At 41.0% G+C, this 23850-nt stretch overlaps 1 protein-coding gene across 1 annotated transcript; it reads right to left on the bottom strand.

Annotated features, from left to right (window-relative positions):
• Positions 1 to 327: 327 nt before the first annotated feature.
• Positions 328 to 23667, bottom strand: LOC142656497 (heparan sulfate glucosamine 3-O-sulfotransferase 2-like). The gene is made up of 2 exons (XM_075831429.1): positions 23072 to 23667; positions 328 to 1779 (listed from the first exon to the last, which is right to left on the bottom strand). The coding sequence occupies exons 1-2, from the start codon at positions 23578 to 23580 to the stop codon at positions 1161 to 1163; spliced, it is 1128 nt and encodes a 375-aa protein (XP_075687544.1). The 5' UTR covers positions 23581 to 23667; the 3' UTR covers positions 328 to 1160.
• Between the last annotated feature and the right edge of the window lie 183 nt (positions 23668 to 23850).

The following is a 23850-nucleotide window of genomic DNA, read 5'->3' as shown; positions in this document are numbered from 1 at the left end:
TGTTAACGCCCTTTGACTATGGATATGCAAATTAGGGACCCCTTGTGTCATAGGTCGGTCTCCTCATCAGGGTAGGTAGCTTGTTCAGATGCAGAGGACCAAAAAATTGACAATTTATAGTGCAGAGAATAGTCAATCATATGGATACTTGCATGGTTGGATTAAAGGGAGGACAAAAGGAGTGAATACAGGAGGCCTCATTACCCTCCCCTTACAATGTTTTGCCTAGGAGCCTCCACAGACCCTGACTCAGACCAAAAGACACAGACATTTTTTTTCTTCCTAGGGCTTATACTGAAGCTCCCATGTCAAGGGAGAACCTACTTCAGTATAAAATGACAGACCCACTTGAAGGTGGAGGTCATGCAATGGAGATTCCCCTTTTATGGACATCTTGTAATCTCAATGAAAGAGCAAACCATCTAAAATATGACCTTGGTATATAAAATGGACACGTAAACTTGTTAGGGGTGCAAGCAATGCCCGTGTTCTGCCCCTTAATTCCACTTTACTTTATTCAATGCAGAATTAAGTCAATACATCCCTAATATGCCACAAACACGCAACATATAAAATCGTTTCAGAGCAATTTTTGATATTGATGATAATCCCAACTCTAGGGAATTAATTTTATTAGAATTTAATCCTTTAATAATTGCTCTTGTTTTAGGATTACATTATTTTACAGAAATTTTTTTTTTGCAGAAATTTGCTCAATTACATTTTTCCTTTCTCGGAGAACAACATAACGTGACCTGATCTCAAAATTGTATGAATAGTTTGTTATGGGGTACTGGGACCCTCTAGTTATGATACTTTAAGCTCCATCTATGGATCATGATTATATTCTCTAGTATTTGCAATGGAAGAACAAAGTGCATCGTGCTTCATGTCTCCTCCATATGTTGGACACGTCCAACCATGATGGTTTAAAATCTTAGATATGCCCAGATTACTAGAATCTTGTTTCCTCCCCTTGTCGTGATCCGCCATCATTAAAAAATAATAATAATCTCCTTCTTTTCCATAATACTTAAGTCTATACCTCTTGGTGCCCTCACTTTGTCCACAGGGTAAAGCTATGTTTTTGTTCCTCCTTACTCTGAGTCTTTTTTTTTGGATACATTTTCTTCTCTGTCCCATGGTTTTAAATATATACCCTACTCCCAGTGAAAGTCTTGGCCAACAGTTTCATAGAACTTAATGTTATGGGGTCTATAGAATTCTCTTAATTGTTCTATATCCTCAGTGTTGATCTGTACATGAGACCGACCCTTTGATTTGCCCAAACAACGTGGTGCTCCTCCACCACCTGGCTTTTTGAGACAAGGAAAACCCTTAGTCTTGTTAAAGTAGAAGTGTTTCTCTGTAACCAGGCGTTTGAGGCCCAGGAAGTCCTGTACTCTTGCCATCTCCCCGGCTGGATCGGTGATCAGCCGTTCTCCACTTACAAAGTGCATTTGGGATATTGGGAAATGACTAAGCCAGGGCTGCAGATGTAAAGCATAGAGTCCAATCCGGATGGCATTCCAGGAAGTATCCACCTCCCCACTTGTCCTATTGCAGAAGGCTAGTTCACTGAAGCTGGGGATGTCCGGTTTCTTGGAAAGAGTCTGAGTATAATCTGAAATTGCCCGGGTCACAGGATTACGGACTACCACAATCAGTTTGACTCTAGATGACATGTATGAAATCCGACGAGGGGCTTCCCGTGTCACAAAGTAGCTGGGGGTCTTCTCCACTGTAATCTGGCGATCCAAGGAACGAGGCATCAGATTTCTGTATTTGAAGAGAGGAAAATTTAAATATTAAAAATATCTGAACTAATAAGAATTAATAAATAGTCCTCATTTTAGACCCTTTTAAAATGGAACTCATTTTAGTCTTAACTCTTCAGTATTTGAAGGATAAATTTAAAGTAAAAACATAATAGGTAGCACATATATACACACATCCCACCAACCAAGAGGCGCTGTAGCAGGATATTCAGGGTCTTACTATACCCAGGGTCTCTCCTTAGTATAGTAAGTCTCGATGCTGATCTCATTGGGATATTTTTATCTTCTGTAGTGTGATAATAGGGAGAGCTCTCAGTCAATATTCTTTTCCGACAGGTAACAAGATATCGGATGTCCTGACCATCCCCCGATCTCCATTTCAGATAGTCTCTCTTTTTGTTTTAATTTTATATAGCCCTTTCACTTCCATGACGTAAGTACTACGACCTTGGCAAAGAAAAGGTTAGTAATGATAATCTAATAACGCATCTTTCACCAATTTACAAGTTGTTACTATTCTCCAGATCTTCATGCGGCGTCACAATTACTCTCACCTAACTTACAAGGTCCAGTAAGGTGCTGTATTACTCTGTTGTAATAAATTTTGCGTCACCATGGATACACGGATGAGTCAGATAAGCCAAATTATCAGGTCGTCTATGGACATCTTTAAAGCAGTGACTTTAAAGGGATAAGTTTACTTCAAGAACAATAAAAACGACTATTTGACTTTTCCTGATTCTCTATTTAAATGTTTTTTTCCCCATAAAAAGAATCAGTTATAAATTATAAATGTACTTTTACCGGTCCTGAATAATCTTTTTTTATTAAAAGGGTTCCCCCAAAAAATTAAAGGATGTTCTGCTGCCAATACCATGAATCGTCAGTAATCAGTGATCTCCGGCAGAAAATGTTAAATTCCTCTGCAGCACCCCCAGAGGGGACATGAAGCATTGCACTATTTTCATTAAAATCGATGGGCTGTCCGTGTAATTCAGGCTCCTCCAAAGCTAGAGATTTATAGCTGCTCTATTTCAGCTAATTGATAGAGGCCCCCGAATGAGGGACACCCCCTTTATTAACTGACAAATCCTCAGTATGTTATGTGAGCATATTATGATCAGTGTGTTAACATGGCGGATCTCATAAATGTTTGATCACAATGCTGAGAGTATATAGAAAGTTTGCTTGCAGATTTTAACCCTATAATGACATATTTTGGGCTTCAATAACCACACACCGTTTAGCAATTTTAAAATCTATGAAAACCATGGATGAACATTTTTTTTAAAATAAACATGTCAGTCAGTGTTTTTGCCGTAACTTTTTAATTAGTCTTTATTAAAAATTTGGTTTCCACTTTTTTAGATACAGCTGCTCTGTATTCTGTATGCAGAGCAGCTGTATGTAGCGCTAAATCCTGTTCCCGTCAGGTCCGTGGGACTGACTGCTTCAGTGACAGCGGGTCCAGCATGACTAACGGATTCAGGTCATAGCTAAAGATGCAGCTGCTCTGTATACAATATACAAAGCAGCTGTATCTCAAAAAGTAAAAATAATTTTTAATAAAAACTATTTATAAAGCAGCACCAATCACACCGAATTACATTTTTTTTTTTTAAATGTCCACCAAAGTTGTACATAGCTATTAAGTATGTGTGGACTAAACAGCATGCCACAATTTTCTACCTATTGGATCGCATGGAAAAATCTTCCGTATTAAATTGGAGGTCTACGGAGGTGCAGCAGAGGTCTCATGCACCACTATGGAAGCCCTATTACAGCTTTGTATAAAACAGCCGTAATATGGATGCACACATGAGGCCTTGCAGTGCAATAACAACACATGGGTCGGTATCAGAACCAAGTTGGGTCTTGGAGCTTGATCACAGGTTTGTATTCCCGCGATCACATGATCAGTCATTGCCGCATCTTTTACTGACTACACAAAGCCCATTGCACCCAACTCCAGATGCAGGATAATTATTTAAATCTCTGAAGAACATGTTGCCGGGTCCAGATCCACGTGCTACTTAGACACAACATAGGACCGGCTGGAGAAATAGTTGACGGCAGTGACAGCTGCTTACACCCGTGACTTGGGCTCATCCTAATTAATCAAAACACTGCCAGTCTGCCACCCGAGAAGCAAAATTTAAATACATAAAGCCCTCTTAGCACCCGCCGGAGCTAGAAATCATTAAAACAGACAGAGTCTCCACTATAGAAGTGCCCGTGCTGCCATCTACTTCCGTTAGTTTCTGCCTTACTTAGACAGGCATTTATGTGCAGATAATTTGTCTCAAAGTAATTAATCGGAGGTGAAATTCCAACCTAGATAAAGCAAGCTCCATTCATTAAAAAACCTCATAATAAGCTACAGCTGCTGCAATTATTTCCTAATCAAAAGCTTGTCGGGATGAAGATTTATCCGTGTATTGCTCCTCCACACTGTGCAAGAAACAGACTGGAAATTACTGGAGCCGCTCATGTGAAGCCATCGGTTAGGCCGATATTTGCTTTCCCTGCTTGGGTGGCACTAAAAACAGGGTTAAAGCCGATCCTTTTTCAGCAATAAAGGGGGTGGACTATATAAACCTGTTAGTCCCTTACTCCTTCAATGTGGAAGTCATAGTCCGATGAACAAGAGTTTTTTATTCTCTGTTATTTTTTTGTCATTTCATTACTATAAAATATTAATAAAAAACAAGTCCTCAAAGCTATGTGGCCTCTACCCAGGGTTGGACTGGCCCACCAGAGAACCAGAGCATCCTCTGGTGGGCCGAGGCTCTGACACAATAATGGGCCTTAAAGTTCAAGCAGAAGACAAACCACTTGGAGCAATCACTTACCACTAGAGTCTAGTTTTTATGGGATGATTTACAAATGACCTATTAGACCTTGTTGATAATACGTCCGGTCTAGAATGATAACAACAAGGACTATGATGAAATAAAAAATGGACGTGTACATGTTCTGCATAGATTGAGGGTGGGCCCCTCAGAATAATCTCCTCTGGTGGGCCCAAGTAACCACAGTCCGACGCTGCCTGTTCCTAAACATTTAATAAAGCAGCTCTATCTTCCTCTAGCTCAGCAGGAAATCCCAGCACTAATACATCCAGCCAAACAGCAACATGAAAACCATGCCGTCTCTTTATTTTTTTTCAGGGTATTATTTAGAAATGACTATATGTGCTACAAATATATATTTAATACTTGACAACTTTCTAAACTCATCCACTTGTTTTGGTCCGCCATATAAACATTTGTGAATTCTTCACCTGTCCCTTATTGTCATTAGCCTATTACTTTTTTTTCTCTCTGTCTGTATCCCAGTCCTACCTGCCTGGGCCAGGACAAGGTGTAGGCAAAGTAGGTGAATGCCTAGGGCACCATTGAGTTGGGGTGGGCAGGGGCAATTTAAGGCTCGGCCTCTCTAACTATATTTCTACAGCCAATCAGTTGCTGTGTCTAAAAAGCTTATAATGTTGTATGACACAACAGTATATACATATATGAGCATTACAGGAACAGACATGTATGTTCAGCAGAGCCAAATGTGCATGTTACTGGCTGAAACATGGATAATAGCTGTGGGCTGAGCGATTGACAATGTTTTCTTCTCTAGTCACATCCAAAGCTAAATTTGCAATTTTGTTGGTTTTCTGTTACCAGAGTGCAGTGCATTTTGGGAGCTCAGATGAAAGTGATATAGTTGGAGCTAAGCTGTTAGGTCACTTTCCAAGTAACAACAAGCAGAATGTATTTTTTTCCTTTGCATATGAATAGAGAGTAAGCAGATTTTAGGCAATGCTTCCTGGGTGAAATATTCAAAAGCTCTCCTAAAGAAGAAAAGAAAACGGTGACAACAGACCAAAAGTTATATTTCTACAGATATATGAATTATGTATTTGTGAATTTCCACAGCTGAACACAATTTTGTTCTATTCAATCTAAATAGGTTAAAATTTCTTTGCTGATCAATTTCTTAATATATTTTTATAGCGGTCAGAGCTCAGTTTTTTTTATACAGAACTTAAAATCCCCTGTATCGCCATAGAGTTAAAACATTTATGCCTGCCTGCAGCCGCCACTAGAGGGAGCTCAGTATGCTACTTACAGTATAAAATAATAAAACAGTATGCAGTGAGCTCCCTCTAGTGGTTGCTGCAGGCAGCCTGAATGTTATGTTTTAACGCTATGCCCATGCAGAAGATTTGGAGCTCAGTACCAGAAAAATAGAGCTCTGACTGTTCTAAAGATATATTAAGAAATTAATTAGCACAGAATGACGAACCATAAATATGATGTTAAAAGGCAGGTATACATTTTAAAGGGAATCGGTCATGTTAAACATGCTGTCCTATCTGCAGGCAGTATGTTATATAGCAGGAGGAGCTGAACAGATTGATATATAGTTTTGTGACAAAAGATTCAGGATATCCTGTAATTTATTTATTTAAATCCCTGCTTAATGTGGGACAAAGAGTCTAGTGGGCGGTCTCAACCATTGATTGACAGCCTTCTCAACAGGAGTGTATAAACAGAAATAGCTGTCAATCACTTGAGTAGGACCACCCATTGGCTTCTCAATGAGGTTGTGCGGTTTCTCCAAATTAATGTTATTTTTTGTATAAATAAAATACAATTTTCCAATAAACTTTCTGCATTAATTCTGCACAGTTTTCAAGATCTCTGCTTGTTGTTATTCAATAGGAACATTCATTGTTTACTTCCAGTGGAGAAAATACTGTCCATAGTCATGTGATGGACACACAGGTGATGGGATCATTTCATGGGCATGTGATGGATGGACACACAGGTGCTGGGATCGTTACATGGTCATGTGATGGACACACAGGTGCTGGGATCATTTCATGGGCATGTGATGGATGGACATACAGGTGCTGGGATTGTTACATGGTCACGTGATGGATGGACATACAGGTGCTGGGATCGTTACATGGTCATGTGATGGACACAGGTGCTGGGATCGTTACATAATCATGTGATGGACACATAGGTGCTGGGATCGTTACATAGTCATGTGATGGACACACAGGTGCTGGGATCATTACATGGTCATGTGATAGACACACAGGTGTTGGGATTGTTACATGTTCATGTGATGGACACAGGTGCTGGGTTTGTTACATGGTCATGTGATGGACACACAGGTGCTGGGATCGTTACACTTACAGTATGTGTTTTAGAGCTGTGTCTTCCCGAAATCTCTACCCGGTCAGCTGTTATTGATTTCATTGATTGATTTAAATGAATGGCTGTCCATATAACGCATAGGGCTCTTTATTCTGGCACACAGGTGTACCCGCCTCTATGATGTCCATATGCCCTAATAGGACATAGGACAGTGGTGTTGGTGGTAGGACAACACCTTTAAATTAAAGAGGCTAGAGAAAAAAGAACTAAAAACAAAAACCGTGCCTTATATTATATCTGAAATCCAGTAACATCTCACATTTTTGCTTCTGTTTTGATAGATCGTATGTCTCTGTTTAGACATGGGAAATGTTTCTATGTAACACTGTATGGAGAAAGCCTCAGGGAATGGATGTACTTGAGCAGCGGGTCTTATAATAGTACAAACCACATTGTTACTATAAATGAGGCAACAACTGGATAACCCAAGGGAGATCCTATTATAGACCCCCACCCTTGTGCTAACAGCTCAGATGTATACAGAACCTTCATACAATCAATTTAACCCAGCTAAGGGTCCTTAGATGTTTTTTAAAGGTGACAACCTTGACACATCCTCAGCTAATTGCACCTTCCCACAAAGCCCCATTAGCTACATAGAGGCGATACCCTCTACCAGCTTTGCATTGAAACCCCCTTTAGGTCTTACAATGTATTGTCACATTTTTATCAGTCTTATTAGGCTTTTGAAACCAGTCGAGCATTGGAATTGGAAAGTTGACTCATTGACATCATAGAATGAAGACTTTAACCAAACAGATACAGTTCCTGCCAAACTCGCTTATAAAAAAAAAGTACATTTGGATCAATTGAACCTGAATGCTTACTGACATAGGAAGAAGGAGATATGTGAGAGGAAGGGCCCTTTTACACGGGGCAATTATCGGGCAAACGAGCATTCACAGAATACTTGATCCCGATCATTGCCCTGTGTAAAAACGGCAGTGATCAGCCAATGCACGAGCAAATGCTCGTTCATCGGCTGATTGTATCGTTTTGGCAGCCTAAAATATTATCGTTGTCGGCAGCACATCTCCTTGACATGATAGAAATGTATGAGGATGAGCGATCAGAGTTACGAGCGCGCATCCCCATACTAGTTCCTTGTGAAAGTAGCAAACGAGCGGCGATCAACTCTCTGTCTTGTTGATCGGCCAGTGTAAAATGACCCTAAGTCACTCCTGGCATTGCTTATCCCCAGAGGAACAAGGAATTGGGCATGTTGAAGTTCAACACGACAAATTTTTGTTTTCCCCAACAGCTTCTTTCTAGGGGTTGGCCTGGCTGCCCCCATAGAAAATAGATTGTTTGTGGATTTTACCGAAAATGTTGGTGGATCCCGACAATTATCTAATGCTTATGGCCAACTTTAGACTCAACCTGATCAAATACCTTAATAACGATCAAACGTTGATGGTGGACCATAGACGTTAGCTTGCTGGCATATCCCACCAAAATTGGCTTAACCTACTACCAAGGCCATTCCTAGTCACATACACATAGACATTCTCTCCCTGCAGATAAAGATGAATATTCAAAATAACTGGTGACCAGGACTTTTATGGCTCATAGGGAAAGAGTCCATGACATCAAATGTTAATGGTGGACACTGCCAACAAATATGGTTAATTTAATCTACTACCAAGACCTTTCCTATTCACACCCACATTCATTACCTGGAGAAGAAAATCATAAGGTACTTATGACCAAGGCTTCCATGGCTCATAAGGGAAGAGTCCATGACATTGTCATTGGGCGAAAACCAGTTTCCCAAGGAAGCATTAGGATAGTATCACAGTCAGATGGACCTGTGTCTTGGGTCTACTCCCTAGTGGCCAAGCAAGGAAGCACCTACGTCTTGGTGACCTCATCGCGCAGTGTCCCGTTCCTGGTGGCCAAGTGGTTTATCAGTTCCCATGATAAATTCTTCTTAACTAGTTAAGGACCACTAACTATATATATATACGTCACGGGTTTAAGCTTACTGCGTGAGCAATTGGGCAGCTAAATGTCGGGTGCCCGGCCATCAGAAACTGCCAGGGACCCTGGAGAGAAGACAGAAGTGATTTTCAACACTTTTGTCTTCTCTATACTCAAGTCCACAGCACTCAATTAACCACTGTGTATAGAATAGAGGCAACAATTGTTGGTCCAAATTATGATGCGACTAGTCCCCGCACAACCCTAACAGTGAAAGCAGTCACAGCCAGTTACAGTGGAAAGTATAGTGTAAAAAAAATAATTTGAGGGACAGGCCCTAATAATAAAAAAGAAAAAGTTAATTGAATAAAAAATGATACATAAAATACCCCACCAAAAAGAAGTCTCCCCCGCCAATCATTGTCGTAACGCTAGCCCTGACCCAATTACCCTAATATAGACTTGTAATATATCAAAATTTATGGTAGACAATGACTATCACAAATAATAAGTTTATTTTAGGGTAACACTATATTATTGCCATAAAAAATTTGCTAAAATGTAAAAAAAAACAACATATTTTTTACTTTATTTTTTTAATTTAAAGCCTAAAAATGCTTAAAAAAATTACATATATCAAAAGAAAAGAAAAGAAACCTGCATTTATTGTAAAGAGAAAAATCACAAAAATCATGTTACCTTCCCAATAAAAAAAATGGTTATAACCATTTAACTAACGCGTGCTAAAAATGGCGAAACAGTGCCTGGTCCTAAATTTATTCTCCCAATATGAAGATGCAAAACATTTGTTTTCGAGCTTCTTTTATCTATTTTTAATAAATAATTTCTTTGATTTAATAAGTATATTTTGTTAAACATTAATTTATCCATCAGGGACATTATGTGCCAATTCTTCTATGTAATGCGATACGAGCAGGAAACGGACTGTACTGTGGAATTATTACTATTCAGGTACTGCACAATTCAGGTTTAGAAGGAGAAAACCTTTACACAACCGGCAAACCGCACGCCGATGCCGGAGAAATGAAACCTTTTTTTTTTAAATATTCCCTTGCAAGATATACAGTGACTGAAAGACCTATAAGAAAACGCCAAGGAATGAATAAGAAGTGAAGTCTCCTGTGGACCACGTAGACTCTTCTTTAATTATTTGTGAGCTACATCATGACTAGTATATCTGAGTGACGTGCCACAGAGACCTTGAAATTTGCAGATTACATTCTCAATCAGGGCTGCCAGGCACCGCTTACAACTATTCTCCCACGGCTTTGAGAATTTGGCTGGCACAACAATTGATGAGGATTCCAGATGCAGCTTGCAGACATAACATGTATGTAGACACTGGGCAGGGGTAGCAAAGGTTATCGTGCCCGCTTGTGCGCTCTAGCATGCAAAATAGCTGCATTGTTCACAGAAGGGTTTGGTAGACCAGTATGGCTTCTCAATGCTAAAATCAGGCCGGTGGAATAAGTAGACCTCAAGCTCAAAAAAATTCTGTATACTCCGTTGTGACCCAAAGGTTCCAGATAAATTTAATAAATCCAGTCTGGTTTTTATGGCGTACATTGTAATTGGATTTAGATCGTAATCTTATAGTACGGAGAGGAGGTGGAAATTCACCAGAACCTGCAAACTTTTCAGTGTGCTTTTCCAAAAGACCAGGATCATGGCCAAGTGAAGACCCAACCCTCTGGTGCACCTCCCCTCAGGTTGGATCATGGCGTGGTAGGAATACAATCACCTCCATGATGGTGATACCTTGTTAATGCCCAGTACCAGCGTTATATTACCATTGCCAAGTTGGCATAAAAGGCGAAGTTTGTGGATTAAGGGTTCATAAAGAGCCTCACAGGCCAATGGCAACTCGGCAAATGCCGGAAAAAAGTTTGAAGTTTCGCTCCTCTCTAATAATAATGGATTCCCTTTTTTCCACCTGCATTTGGACTCTACTTTATCAGATACCTCCTACGTTCCAGGTCGCTAAACAATATGGACTTAGGGACACTTTAAAGATTGCAAGTAGAAAAAAAAAAAAAGTTTTACCTACTGATGGCCTAACACTTCTTCAAGGAACATTTGGCAAGAATATTCTCAACGCTGCACTGATATTAATCAAGAGCACATTAGTCGGAAGCCTTAGGACAGCACAAATGAAGATCCAGTACTGGCAGTGTACTCTCCCCGAACTATGCAAATATACTGTTCCTCAGTGGCCTAAGTCAGCGCATTCCCCCGCTAAGAGTATCTTTCTACTACCATGATCTTGGCTTATGCAGCTCCCAGCCGACCCATTTTACACAGCTCCTAGGCATGCGGAGCACCTATCTGCCTCATAGAGGATATATATGAAAGGGCAAACTGGAGAGTGAGCGAAATCCTGCTGCCAGAATCTAATCACGGCCCGCCATAGATTTTCCCATTACACCTCTGATCAGAATTATTCATCCGTTTGGAGGACAGTCTATTAATTACAAGTCAGACGGATCAGTTTCTTTACTCTTAATATTGCTACTGATCAACTCGTGTCTTGAACTATTAAAAAAGAAACTGCACTAATTAATTCTGTAGAATAAATAACGGAGGAAAGAAATATAAACGAGTAGTAAGCTAGAAATGGGCAAAATTTTTTACCAATGTTGAATTTGACTGTTGCTAAATTCAATCAAGCAATGATTGGTGGAGACTTGAGAGGGTGGGGATGGGTGACAAAAAAACGCAGCTCCATGAGAGCTACTATGGCTGACGATGGTAGATGGAAGATAGCTACTTCCGGTCACAAAAAAAATACTAGTAACTACTATGGGCCACAGAAGCTGAGTTGTAGGAACGCGTGGTGGTGGTGGATTGCTTACTTAACGGGGCTGTCCATTTTGAACTATACCATTTTGTAAGAAGATTCCCTGTCAATCTGATTACAGTGTGTCCGGCTGCTGGGACTCTCCACAACCAGATCTAGTCTGTGAGGGAACCTGGCAGTAAGTGTTCAATTTCCCTACAGTGCCACCACAGGTGACATAAAGCATTACAACGGAAATTCCGGATGTGCTGGTTCCTGTGCATGACTAACAACACCGGCAGTCGACAGAACTTATTGACTTTAATGGGTTCCGTCTAGTGTTATACAATAGCGCAGCATGATGCATTACGGTTTCTAGTATTGTTGGCGAGATTTGTGACGGAGGCCCCTAACGGAGATATGATCGAGGCCTTTTTACAGTTTCTATTGAAATCAGTGGGCTGTCTATGTAATGCGCACCAGGTCCTCCAGAGTGAGAGGCAGATGAGGGTCCTAAATGAAGGACCTCTATTTATTAACTTAGGGTTCCTCGGTAGGGTATTCAGGGGCTTACACAGGAGTTTAGTGCCAGGCTACCTCCCACCACGGCCACATAGCAGTTGCGTCTCCTACCTAAGGGTACAATTTTTAATGAAGGTATTTTAAAACAGTTCAGTATATTGTCAACAAGGTGGGGGTCTGTTCCTAACTTTGCTATGAGGTCCTTGTCTATGGGGTAAATTCTATTGATGTCACTGGTGGCAATGCAGTGACAACCTTTAAGAGCTATAAGTGTATGATCACACGCCAACGTCCATTACGCCTGAAATTACGGAGCCGTTTCCAGCTCCTGAATTTCAGACGTAATTGCTCGTACTCGCGTTTTCCGCAGTGTCAATTACGGACATAATTGGGGCTGTTTTTCAATCGAGTCAATGAAAAACGGCTCCAATTACGCCCCAAGAAGTGACATGCACATGCACTTCTTTGACGCGGGCGTCTTTTTACGCGCCGTCTTTTGACAGCGGCGCGTAAAACAAAAGCCCGTCTGCACAGAACATCGTAAGACCCATTGATTTCAATGGGCAGATGTTTGCCGACGGTTTGGAGCCGTATTTTCGGACGTAATTTGAGGCGGAAAAAATGCCCGAATTACGTCCATAAATAGGGTGAGTGAACATACCCTTACGTTAGAAGTAAACATTTTGCTATGAGTTAAGTTATAATTCACGCGCCCTCCCTTTCCCCATTCATTACAACAGAACTTGGGAGACGGCCAAGACTATTGTTCTTGTTCGATGTAGAAATCTATGCTTTTACATATTGTTTTTACCTTGGAGGGAGTCAAGAACTTCAGTGTAAAGACAAGTTACGTGTTATACTAGGATTGCATCATCAGCAGTTCCCTTATATAAAATAGTATATTCACCATAGTCTCTTTTACATATAGGACTGATTTGGATTATAAGCCCTTGGGGCTGTAGGGAAATCAAACATCCTGCTACAGCCCTGCAGTCAATATTTTTGGTGCCCTGTATACAGTGAATGAATCACCTATATTTAGCATGTTGAAGCATGCAGACCCGTGTAGAGTTGTAGATAGGGTTTTCTTCACCTGAGGCCAAGATTCAACTTATTGCCCTAGCTCTGTATCTAAATACCCTGCCTAAGGCAGTATATATTGTTGGGGCCCCCCTTCCTGGTGCTCAGCACTGGGGTGCTCGCGCCGCCGGAATTTGAGTGATTTGGATCATAAAATTGTTTTTAGGAATTGCTCATAATACAATTCCATAATATACTATGCAATGTGGTTCCAAAATCGAGCTAGACTTCCTATAATCCTATCCTATATCATTAGAAGGGTCCCATACAATAAGCTTATTACTGTTTTTTTTCCTGCTGCTGGGACCCCCAGTGATCGTAGCATGTGTTGAATTCTCCTGCACTGCCACCACAGGAAAAGTGGAGTATTACACAGTTCTCATTGAAATCAATGGGCTGTTTGTATAACGCATGGACACGCAGGGTCCTCCAGGGAAAGAGACACTCTTTGTAGCCCATCTCTGTTCTAGCTAATAGAAGAAGGTCCTGAATGGGGGGGCCCCTTTATTAACTTGAGTAGTAATAAAACAGACACCCCTTTAAAAAAAACTTGAAGGGAAATATTCATTAATAATGAAACACATGAATCTCCTCTGACGGACATTATTATACAGGCAGTAGACGGCTTACTCATACTGAATGAATACAGCAATGTGTCCGACTGTGCTATGCAGTCAGGATTACACTGGGTAATTATTATAATTACATCATTAATTAATTTAAACAAACAAGAAACAATAGGAACACGAGCCCTACTAAAAATTAGTTTACAATCTACAGGAATAAGAAGATGGAATCAAGTGGTGAAGGGACCTGGAAGGCGACAGGACGTACATTTCAAGTCAGACAGCTCGGAGACGTGACCCAAACTATTAGATTGTAGAGGACAGCTTTTGTTAAAGGCTATGTAATAGTTTTTTTGTTTTTTTTAAAATGTCTATCGGTGTGATTGGTGAAATTTTCTTAATACTTTTTATTAAACATAATTTTTACCTTTTGAGATACAGCTGCTTTGTATCCTGTTTCCAGAGCGTGTTAGGTCAGCGGGACTGACAAGTTCAGTGATAGCGGGTCAAGACACGCAGGATCGAGCTGTTACCGATCACATCTAAGTTCATAACTTAGATGCGATTGATAAGGGTATGTTCACACGGCCTATTTACGGACGTAATTCGGGCGTTTTACGCCTCGAATTACGTCCGAAAATGCACCTCGATAGCCAGGGGCGTAACTAGGAAAGACTGGGCCCCATAGCAAACATATGACTGGGGCCCCCCCTCCCCTGGGTGTCACACAACCCCCCCCCCCTTGTAGATAGTGCCTTTTTTACAGCCCCCCCTGTAGATAACGCCATACAGCCCCCCCTCTGTAGATAGCGCCATACATCCCCCTGTAGAGAACGCCATACAGCCCCCCTGTAGAGAACGCCATACAGCCCCCCCCCCTGTAGGGAACGCCATACAGCCCCCCATTGTAGAGAACGCCATACAGCCCCCCGTAGGGAACGCCATACAGCCCCCCTGTAGGGAACGCCATACAGCGTCCCCCCTCCCAAAAAATGCGACCTACAGTGTGTCCTACAAAATACATGTATCCCCTCTCCACAGGACAGGGGATACATGTGTGATCTCTGGCAGCGATAGGGAGAACGGGGGACTGAAAGCCCCTGAACTTCTCCATGACAAACCTCTGACTATCCCCTATACATGTCTTTTGCTCTATTTTGCGCCTTCAGGACCAGACACCGTTTAGCCATTTTTAGCACGTGTTAGTTAAATGGCTCTAACTTTTTTATTTGTTGGGCTAACGACGTGATTTTTGCGTCGTTTTTCCCGTAGACAATGCAGGTTTAATTTTTTATCGTTTTTATACGCACCTTTTTTGCTATTTTAGAATTTTTATTCATAAAGTTTGAAAATAATAGTAAAAAAGTAAGCTTTTTTACATTTCAGCTATTTTTTGTTTTTGGTAATAACAGTTTTACCCTAAAATATACCTTTTATTTGTGATCGTCATTGTCTACCGTAAATCTTTATATATTACATGTCTATATTAGGGTAATTGGGTCAGCGCTAGCATTACAAAAATGATTGGCGGGGGGGGAACGTTTTTTTTTTGGGGTGGGTATTTTATGTGTATTTATTATTTACATTTTTTTTGCACTTTACTTTATTCTTTTTTTATTACTATGGTCTGTCCCCCAAAGGTCAAAGAAGACCTTTGGGGAACTTTATATATTTTTTTTCTTTATTTTACACCATGTTTTTCCACTGTAACTGGAGCTGCACAGCAGCCCCAGTTACAGGGGAAATCAGCCCTCTCATAGTGACGATTGTCACTAATAGGGCTGTGCTGGGTCTTGTTAGACCCACCAGCAGTCTGCCACTAACGGCACCCGGCGATCATGTGACCAGTCACATGATCACCGGGAGGAATAGAGACAGCGCCGCTGCTGCTGTCTCTATTCCTGTACACAGCGCGCATTCAGCGCTGTGTACAAGTGATCAGAGAAGACAGAAGCAGCGAAAGCTGCTTCTATCCTCTCCTCAGGGTCCCCGGCAGTCACTGACAGCCGGAGACCCGACATTCAGCTGCCCGATCGCGCGGGCAGCAAGTTAAAACCCGAGCCATAGAAAGTCTATGGCTCGGGTTTTAAGGACCCTGACCGCTGGCCGTTAAAATACAGCCAGCGGTCGGGAACCAGTTAATGGCAGAGCGGGGAGATACCTCCCTGCTCTGCCGTAGTGTTCAGTGGCGTCCCGCTGTAGCAGCCATAGCGGCTGCTAGCGGAGCCTCCGGCCATGGTGGGGGCCCGTGCCGGCGGGCGACACGGGCCCCCTCATGCCGCGGGCCCCGTAGCAGCCGCTACTGCTGCTACGGCGGTAGTTATGCCACTGTCGATAGCGTTGGCAAACATCTGCCCATTGAAAGCAATGGGCTGACGTTTGTCTGTTCACACGAGGCGTATATTTACACGTCGCTGTCAAAACACGGCGCGTAAATAGACGCCCGCGCCAAAGAAGTGTCATGTCACTTCTTCAGACGTAAATGGACCCGTTTTCCATGGACTCCATGGAAAACGAGCTCCAGTTACGTCCGTAATGGACGCGGCGTTCAAGCGCCTGCACATGCCGTTACGGCTGAAATGACGGGGCTGTTTTCTCCTGGACGCTGCCGTGTGAACATACCCTAACCGCTCGATCCTGCCTGTCAAGAGACACCCAGGACCCGTGGTCACTGAACCTGTCAGTGTTGCTGACATGATGGATACAAGTTTCAGCGCAAGATACAGCTGATCTGTATACAGGCTACAAAGCAGCTGTATCTCAAAAAGTTAAAATAATTTTTAATAAAAAGTAATTAGAAAGTTGCACCAAGCACACTGATCCACATATATATATATATATATATATATATATATATATATATATATATATATATATATAAGTTTTTAAAGGTGTACATAGCCTTTAAGGGCACTCTGTCACTAGAACTATAGATTAGGGGGTGCTATAGGGGACCCTGTCACCAGACAATATAAAGATTAGGACGGTGGTCTCCAACCTGTGGCTCTCCAGCTGTTGCGTAGCTTTTACTCTTAGCATGCCTGGGCAGTCAATGCTGAGAGTTGTCGTTTTGCAGAAGCTGGAGAGCCACAGGTTGGAGACTGGGTGGGTATCCTGTAGAGGACCCTTCCACCCAGACAGAGCTAGAAGTTTGGACATCCTATTAAAGTTGAAGTAATGTGAATAATTGCTTATTCTAAATGCATCCCCCGTCCTATATCAGCTGAATATCATGGTGAATGTTTGTGCGAACTCCGTTTCCTAGCATAAGCTTTTGCAGCCATATACCAAAGCTATGAAGGCTTATGTGTCCCTGCCTGTTGTGAATCACATCTCTTTTTGTTTCTATGGAGTACATGGGGTGGAAACACCAGATGTTCTATTTCTGGCCCACCAATAGCCAATTCATCTGTACCGTAACCACTAGTTCAGCTTTGATAGGGGACCCTATAACTTATTCCATTGAAGGAGTATTTAAAGGCTTGCAAACTCTGTCTGAAGTCATGTGTAAGAGAGGTCTAGAAAAAAGGGGCAGCTCAAGAGGAAACTTGAACCTGGCATGGCATTGATAGGGTGATTTATAGGAAAGACTTTCAGTCTTCTTACAAGTAATGATAATGAATAGATACCGGACAAGCTGCTGAGTAGTTACGGAGGGGTACTGTAATGAAGGGGCACAATCGGGGGTATATTAGAAAGTTCCCTTTTAATGCAATAGGGGAAAATGTAAAAGGCAGTGAGAACAATTGTATTTTTTCTCCCTTCAAATCTCCTCAGCTTGCATCCAAAATGAACCTAACCGAAGAAAAATTGGGGTGAGAATGATTGAGGATGAATTTGTGAATGTGTCATGCTACAAATAATACACCCATGGGAGTCAATGAGTGATCAAATTTGCCCCATGCAATTTTTTTTTTTTTTGGGACTATAATTACTCAACGTCTGTTTTCTACAATTAACACTCAGTTCTGAATCCATCATACCCTAACCAGCTCCTATCCACAGGACTGCGACATGTTTGCTTTACTAAATAGACTTCTAGACATGACTCTCATGAGAGATGGTTCCTATTGGCCTTGAATTATGGTCATCACTCGAGCGCATGAGGGTCTTCTGACAAATCAATCAGAAACTTAAAAAAATTGCCTTGTCGAGGTCCCGAGTATGTGGATCCCATTGGTGGTTCTCAGTAGAGAGCTAACCGCACAAGTCTATTGAAGCCAATGGGAGTCAAGGAGACCTAGTAGTGTGCTCTCTTTTAGGTTTTTATAACACCCACTCATGAGATGAGAAAAAAAGGGTCTGATTTTTTTCCCCCCAGAAACATTGCCAATCTTATCCAAGGGCGGTGTCTAGAATTACAGTTTATCCAAATTCAGGTAAATGGGGTTGAGCTGCAATACCAGGCACAACCCATGGACAAAAATGGCGCTGTTTCTGGATAAACACACCAATTTTTCTAATTTCATACAACCACTTGAATGAAAAGGTAGACACTGAAAATGCCCTCCCCCTTAACATGTCGAAAGAACCTTTAATTAGAATGCCTTAGTAATGATTTCCCTAATCTGCCAACATAAACAAACCCCATGTGACCACTGTCATGAAATCAGGACAGGCGGCCATTCTTTTACCAATGTGATAAAGGTTTGAGCACTAATCTCTGTGCCTATGGTGACTATACAAGTGACCATGGTTCCACCAATGCAAAAATTTATCGGACCTGCTCAAAAATGAGTCTTGGTGGCTAATAACTATTTATGGTTACTTAACTGAGAACCGCAGTTGTGGGGGTAAATAAAAAAATTACGGGGTTAAAGCAAAATATTGATGGGGTTATTGTTGGCTTTTGTATCAGTGCCAGGTCCACCCTATATTATTCTATTACTAAGTAGCTCACATTTTTTATCTAAAAATTGTTAATAATTGGCATCAGTTGATACAAGCCACAAAAAATTTTCAATGCTCTTCTCTAGATGTAAGTGAATTCTCGCTGGTTTCATCATGAATAGTAATTGAAGCATAAATGAAACATATATTACTCCACTTTTCCACATGACTTATCTTCTACAGCATCTGTGTCTCCATGATAAATATGGCCACTGGCAGGGTCCGTGTCCCTCCTGCACGTTGTAACCGCTGTCTCTAATACAGTTGCCGAAGGCAAGTTTCTGCATTAGAACGAATCCTTGTTGTACATGATATCACCCATTACGGGGCAGCAGTAAACACTGTCGACTCACGAAAAATCACGGAGACTCTTAGGTTGTAAGATATTGAAGTGTTACTTCACTTCAAAAATGACTTTTAATAAAAAGTTGGGATTACTAAAAATAAACTAATTTGCAATAAACTTGAATTAGATTCTGAGCTTGGTTTGACAAGGAAATGACACATGCAAAAATAAAAGATAAAAATATACAGCTACACAGAAGTATGGCTGTGTAGTCTGGCCCGCCCCCTTACTGTCTTCTAACAGCTAGATGGGGGCGGTCCAGACTACACAGCCAGACCGTGAGATTTTTGTTGATCAACTCTGAGCAAGAGAAGACATAAAAAGTTAATTACAAATTTGGTTATTTTTAGGTTTCCCTGAATTTTGCTAAAAATCTTTTTTCAAGAGGTGGTCAACTTAGGATCCTCCAATGATAAGATGATCATAGGGTGTCCCACAGCAAATGTCCAATTTCCATGCAGCGCCACCACCTGGAAATTGAAGTAGAGAGAGAAAGACTATCTTTGTAGCCGCTAACTACTTTGGCTATTACATAAAGATCCTGAAAGGTAGACCCCACAGACAACCCCTTTAAAGTGTGCCTACGCTTTAAAGAAAATTGTATTTGTGCTAGTATGACCCAACCGTCCTCCAAAACCTGGTTTAATAGAATCTTAAATGGAGGAACAACTTCCCTACATAAGTAAATATTTTCTTCCATATGGTGCCAGATAAGAGAAAATAATCACTAAACCTCTTGGCCCCCCTATATATGTAAGAGACCAGTATGTACAATTCCAAACTGTTGTGTCAGGACCATAAGGTATCAGCCTTTTGAACTGACATCAGAGGACTGACGCCAAAAAGGTCCAAGGATTTTACCTGTAGACTAGAAAATGAAACGTTATAAGTGGAGTTACCTTTATTGAAAAAGTCATTTGTGGCCGTTTAGTTGAATATGTATGAGCATGGAGTGTGCTGAATCTGTAATGCCATCATTGAGATAGATAGATAGATAGATAGATAGATAGATAGATAGATAGATAGATAGATAGATAGATAGAGATAGATAGATAGATAGATAGATAGATGAAGGATAGATAGATATGAGATAGATAGATGAAGGATAGATAGATAGATAGATAGATAGATAGATAGATAGATATGAGATGGATAGATAGATAGATAGATAGATAGATAGATAGATAGATATGAGATGGATAGATAGATAGATAGATAGATAGATAGATAGATAGATAGATATGAGATAGATAGATAGATAGATAGATAGATAGATAGATAGATAGATAGATAGATAGATAGATAGGAGAAGGAAAAAGTCATTTGTGGCCGTTTAGTTGAATATGTATGAGCATGGAGTGTGCTGAATCTGTAATGCCATCATTGAGATAGATAGATAGATAGATAGATAGATAGATAGATAGATAGATAGATAGATAGATAGATAGATAGATAGATAGATAGATATGAGATAGATAGATATGAGATAGATAGATGAAGGATAGATAGATAGATAGATAGATAGATAGATAGATAGATAGATAGATAGATAGATAGATAGATAGATAGATAGATAGATAGATAGATGAAGGATAGATAGATGACGGATAGATAGATAGATAGATAGATAGATAGATGATAGATAGATAGATAGATAGATAGATAGATAGATAGATGAAGGATAGATAGACAGATAGATAGATAGATGACGGATAGATAGATAGATAGATAGATAGATAGATAGATAGATAGATAGATAGATAGATAGATAGATAGGAGAAGGATAGATAGATAGATAGATAGATAGATAGATAGATAGATAGATAGATAGATAGATAGATAGATAGATAGATAGATAGATAGATAGATAGATAGATATCATCCAGGAAAATCCTAGAAAAGCTATGAACCAGCAAGTAGCCTCTAACATTATGCCCCCAAATAGCACCTTTCTGTACAGTATATTATACATGTATGTGTATATAGGTAGATGTATATTTTACATGACGTCTCAGCAGTATATTATACATGTATGTGTATATAGGTAGATGTATATTTTACATGACGTCTCAGCAGTATATTATACATGTATGTGTATATAGGTAGATGTATATTTTACATGACGTCTCAGCAGTATATTATACATGTATGTGTATATAGGTAGATGTATATTTTACATGACGTCTCAGCAGTATATTATACATGTATGTGTATATAGGTAGATGTATATTTTACATGACGTCTCAGCAGTATATTATACATGTATGTGTATATAGGTAGATGTATATTTTACATGACGTCTCAGCAGTATATTATACATGTATGTGTATATAGGTAGATGTATATTTTACATGACGTCTCAGCAGTATATTATACATGTATGTGTATATAGGTAGATGTATATTTTACATGACGTCTCAGTATATTTTCACTGCACTATGTTAAGAGTTGAGAAACGATTGCCAAAACCCATAAAACCTGGCTGACGCATCTCATAAAAATGAAGTCAGTGGTGTGCGGATGACTGACGGATAAACAGGATTATGGCAGGAACTATGTCCAATTACTACGAGGTAACTCCCGGGCACTGAGAGGGTTAATGTGCTGCCGTACAGCCGGGAAGACGCGGTAATTAATGTGTGTACGGAGTGCGGTCTTTCCAGTGTTGGAACAAATTTGTGCGCCCCGGTTCCTACTGAGTGGAAGGTCTTAACATTTTCTTTCTACATTGATTTCATTATCGAAGACATCGTGTGGTCCTCAATGTATCCATGAGAGGGACCTCAAGTGATCCCGGCTGCTTGGGCAGGCGCGGTGCTGGGATACACCAGTCTGCTGGAATTTTGGGATGAAGCCACTGCAGGGACGCTCTCCAGTGAATAATATACAATATTGGAAGCCATCTGTCATGGTCACCTTGCTGGCAGTATTTGTGCAGTCCTTGCAACGCTTCTAGGTAACCGCGCTCAATCATTCCGAACGACTTCTGCGTAAGATGTAAGTTTGAGGAATTAGAATTTCAGTGACTCCTAAAATGTTGAAAAGCGGCCACATGTGACACCATGTACACAAGGTACACGTCTTATAGATACCGTTAACCGTGTCCGTGCCATTGTGGACTGATTTAAAGGGGAAGTACACTTTTCCATAAATAAGAGATTCAATAAAATTTATGAGTTTTTTGTTATTTTAAAAACAGTCCTACCCCTTTCTTATTCACCAGGACCCCGGCTTTTTATTCCTATGTGGGTAAATTTGATATAGCGCCTGTATAATAATAATAATCTTTATATAGCGCCAACATATTCCGCAGCGCTTTACATTTCAGAGGGGACACGTACAAACAAAATCAGAAATTAGATAGTCACAAACTAATTAATTGTTCGAGAGGGACACTCGGATTGGTTCGTGTTATACCCCACACATGATGATAAAAATGGGGACCCCCATTAATCTGAATTCATTTTTGAATATTTTTGAATTAACCTGTATTTTCCCTTTAAGGAGCTCATGACAGGGAAACCATTGATCCAACATTGGGGTTTATGGGTGCTAACCCTATAGATCAGCTATTATAATGTATAGTATAGGAATGTACGCAGGTAGTGGTTACATTTACTGGCTGCTCTTCTATGTATTGTACTTGTATTTTCTGATTGACTTGTTGGGTTATTATATGCAATAAAAAGCCATAAAATGCTCGGATTTAAAGAGACAGTACCATTCCATGCCTGATCAGATGCCTGTTCTCATATTTGGTATGTGTGACATTTTGCTATAAGCAAAGTGAAAAATATTCTCAAAAATATTTCATTTGCATCAAAATGCTTAGGCGATCGGAACGGATCAATTATTTGTAATGATGGATGATATGGATGTTACATTAATGTCCAGCTTTATAAATAATCAGATTCCAGTTTCCTTAATAGCAGCAAGAAATTTCCACTTACCTGTACCAGTCCATCCCCCTCTCATAGTTCCTGTCAAAGAAGTGGGGTTCAGTGCCCATAGCCCTCACTTCTGGATGCACCCTAATAAATTCCAGTACCGCTCTTGTGCCCCCCTTTTTGACCCCCACAATGATAGCCTGGGGCAGCCTCTTGTGCCCATATCTGAGTGCAGCTGTGCTATTTCCAGGGGAGTGCTCAGTAGGTTTTGCAGGGGTCCCGATTATTTCAGGGGGTTCCGTTTGATTCTTGACACTCCAGTCAGTGTAGGAGGATAGGTCCGTGTTGGTGAAGGGAAGTGCCGCTCCGGAGTGTGGGCACAGGAGAACCTTCTGCAGTAGTTTCTTGCCCCCCAGCACTGAGGGGCAGCTGAGGTGCTGATACCCCCGACTGTGCATGCTGAGGTGCCCGCCGCGCAGGATGAGGTTGTAGCAGAGCAGGGTGCAGGACAAGCACAAGGTGCACAGGAAGAAATATCTGCGGGCATTGCGAGGGCTCAGTCTGGTTGCCATGACTCCATGCACAGGGGCCACATTGTGGCCCCCTGGGCTCCTGCATGTGTGACTGTCCCGGTAAAGCTGCACACAGATGCCGGCACTGCTGACACACACCCCCTGTCTGAGATCAGCTGGGGAAGGAGGGCTCTCCGGATCTCCCACCCTTCTGTCTTAACCCACCCTGTGCTGAAACCGGGCAGAGAAGCATTACACAACGCTTAACCCCTGCCCTGCCGGCAACAAGCTCTCCCGTATAATTAATCCAAGACCAAGACTATGTTCTAG

The sequence above is a fragment of the Rhinoderma darwinii genome, chromosome 6, assembly GCF_050947455.1.
Source record: "Rhinoderma darwinii isolate aRhiDar2 chromosome 6, aRhiDar2.hap1, whole genome shotgun sequence".
NCBI lineage: Eukaryota > Metazoa > Chordata > Amphibia > Anura > Rhinodermatidae > Rhinoderma > Rhinoderma darwinii.
The sequence above is the reverse complement of the archived record's forward strand: the minus strand, read 5'-3'. Positions and strand labels throughout refer to the sequence as shown.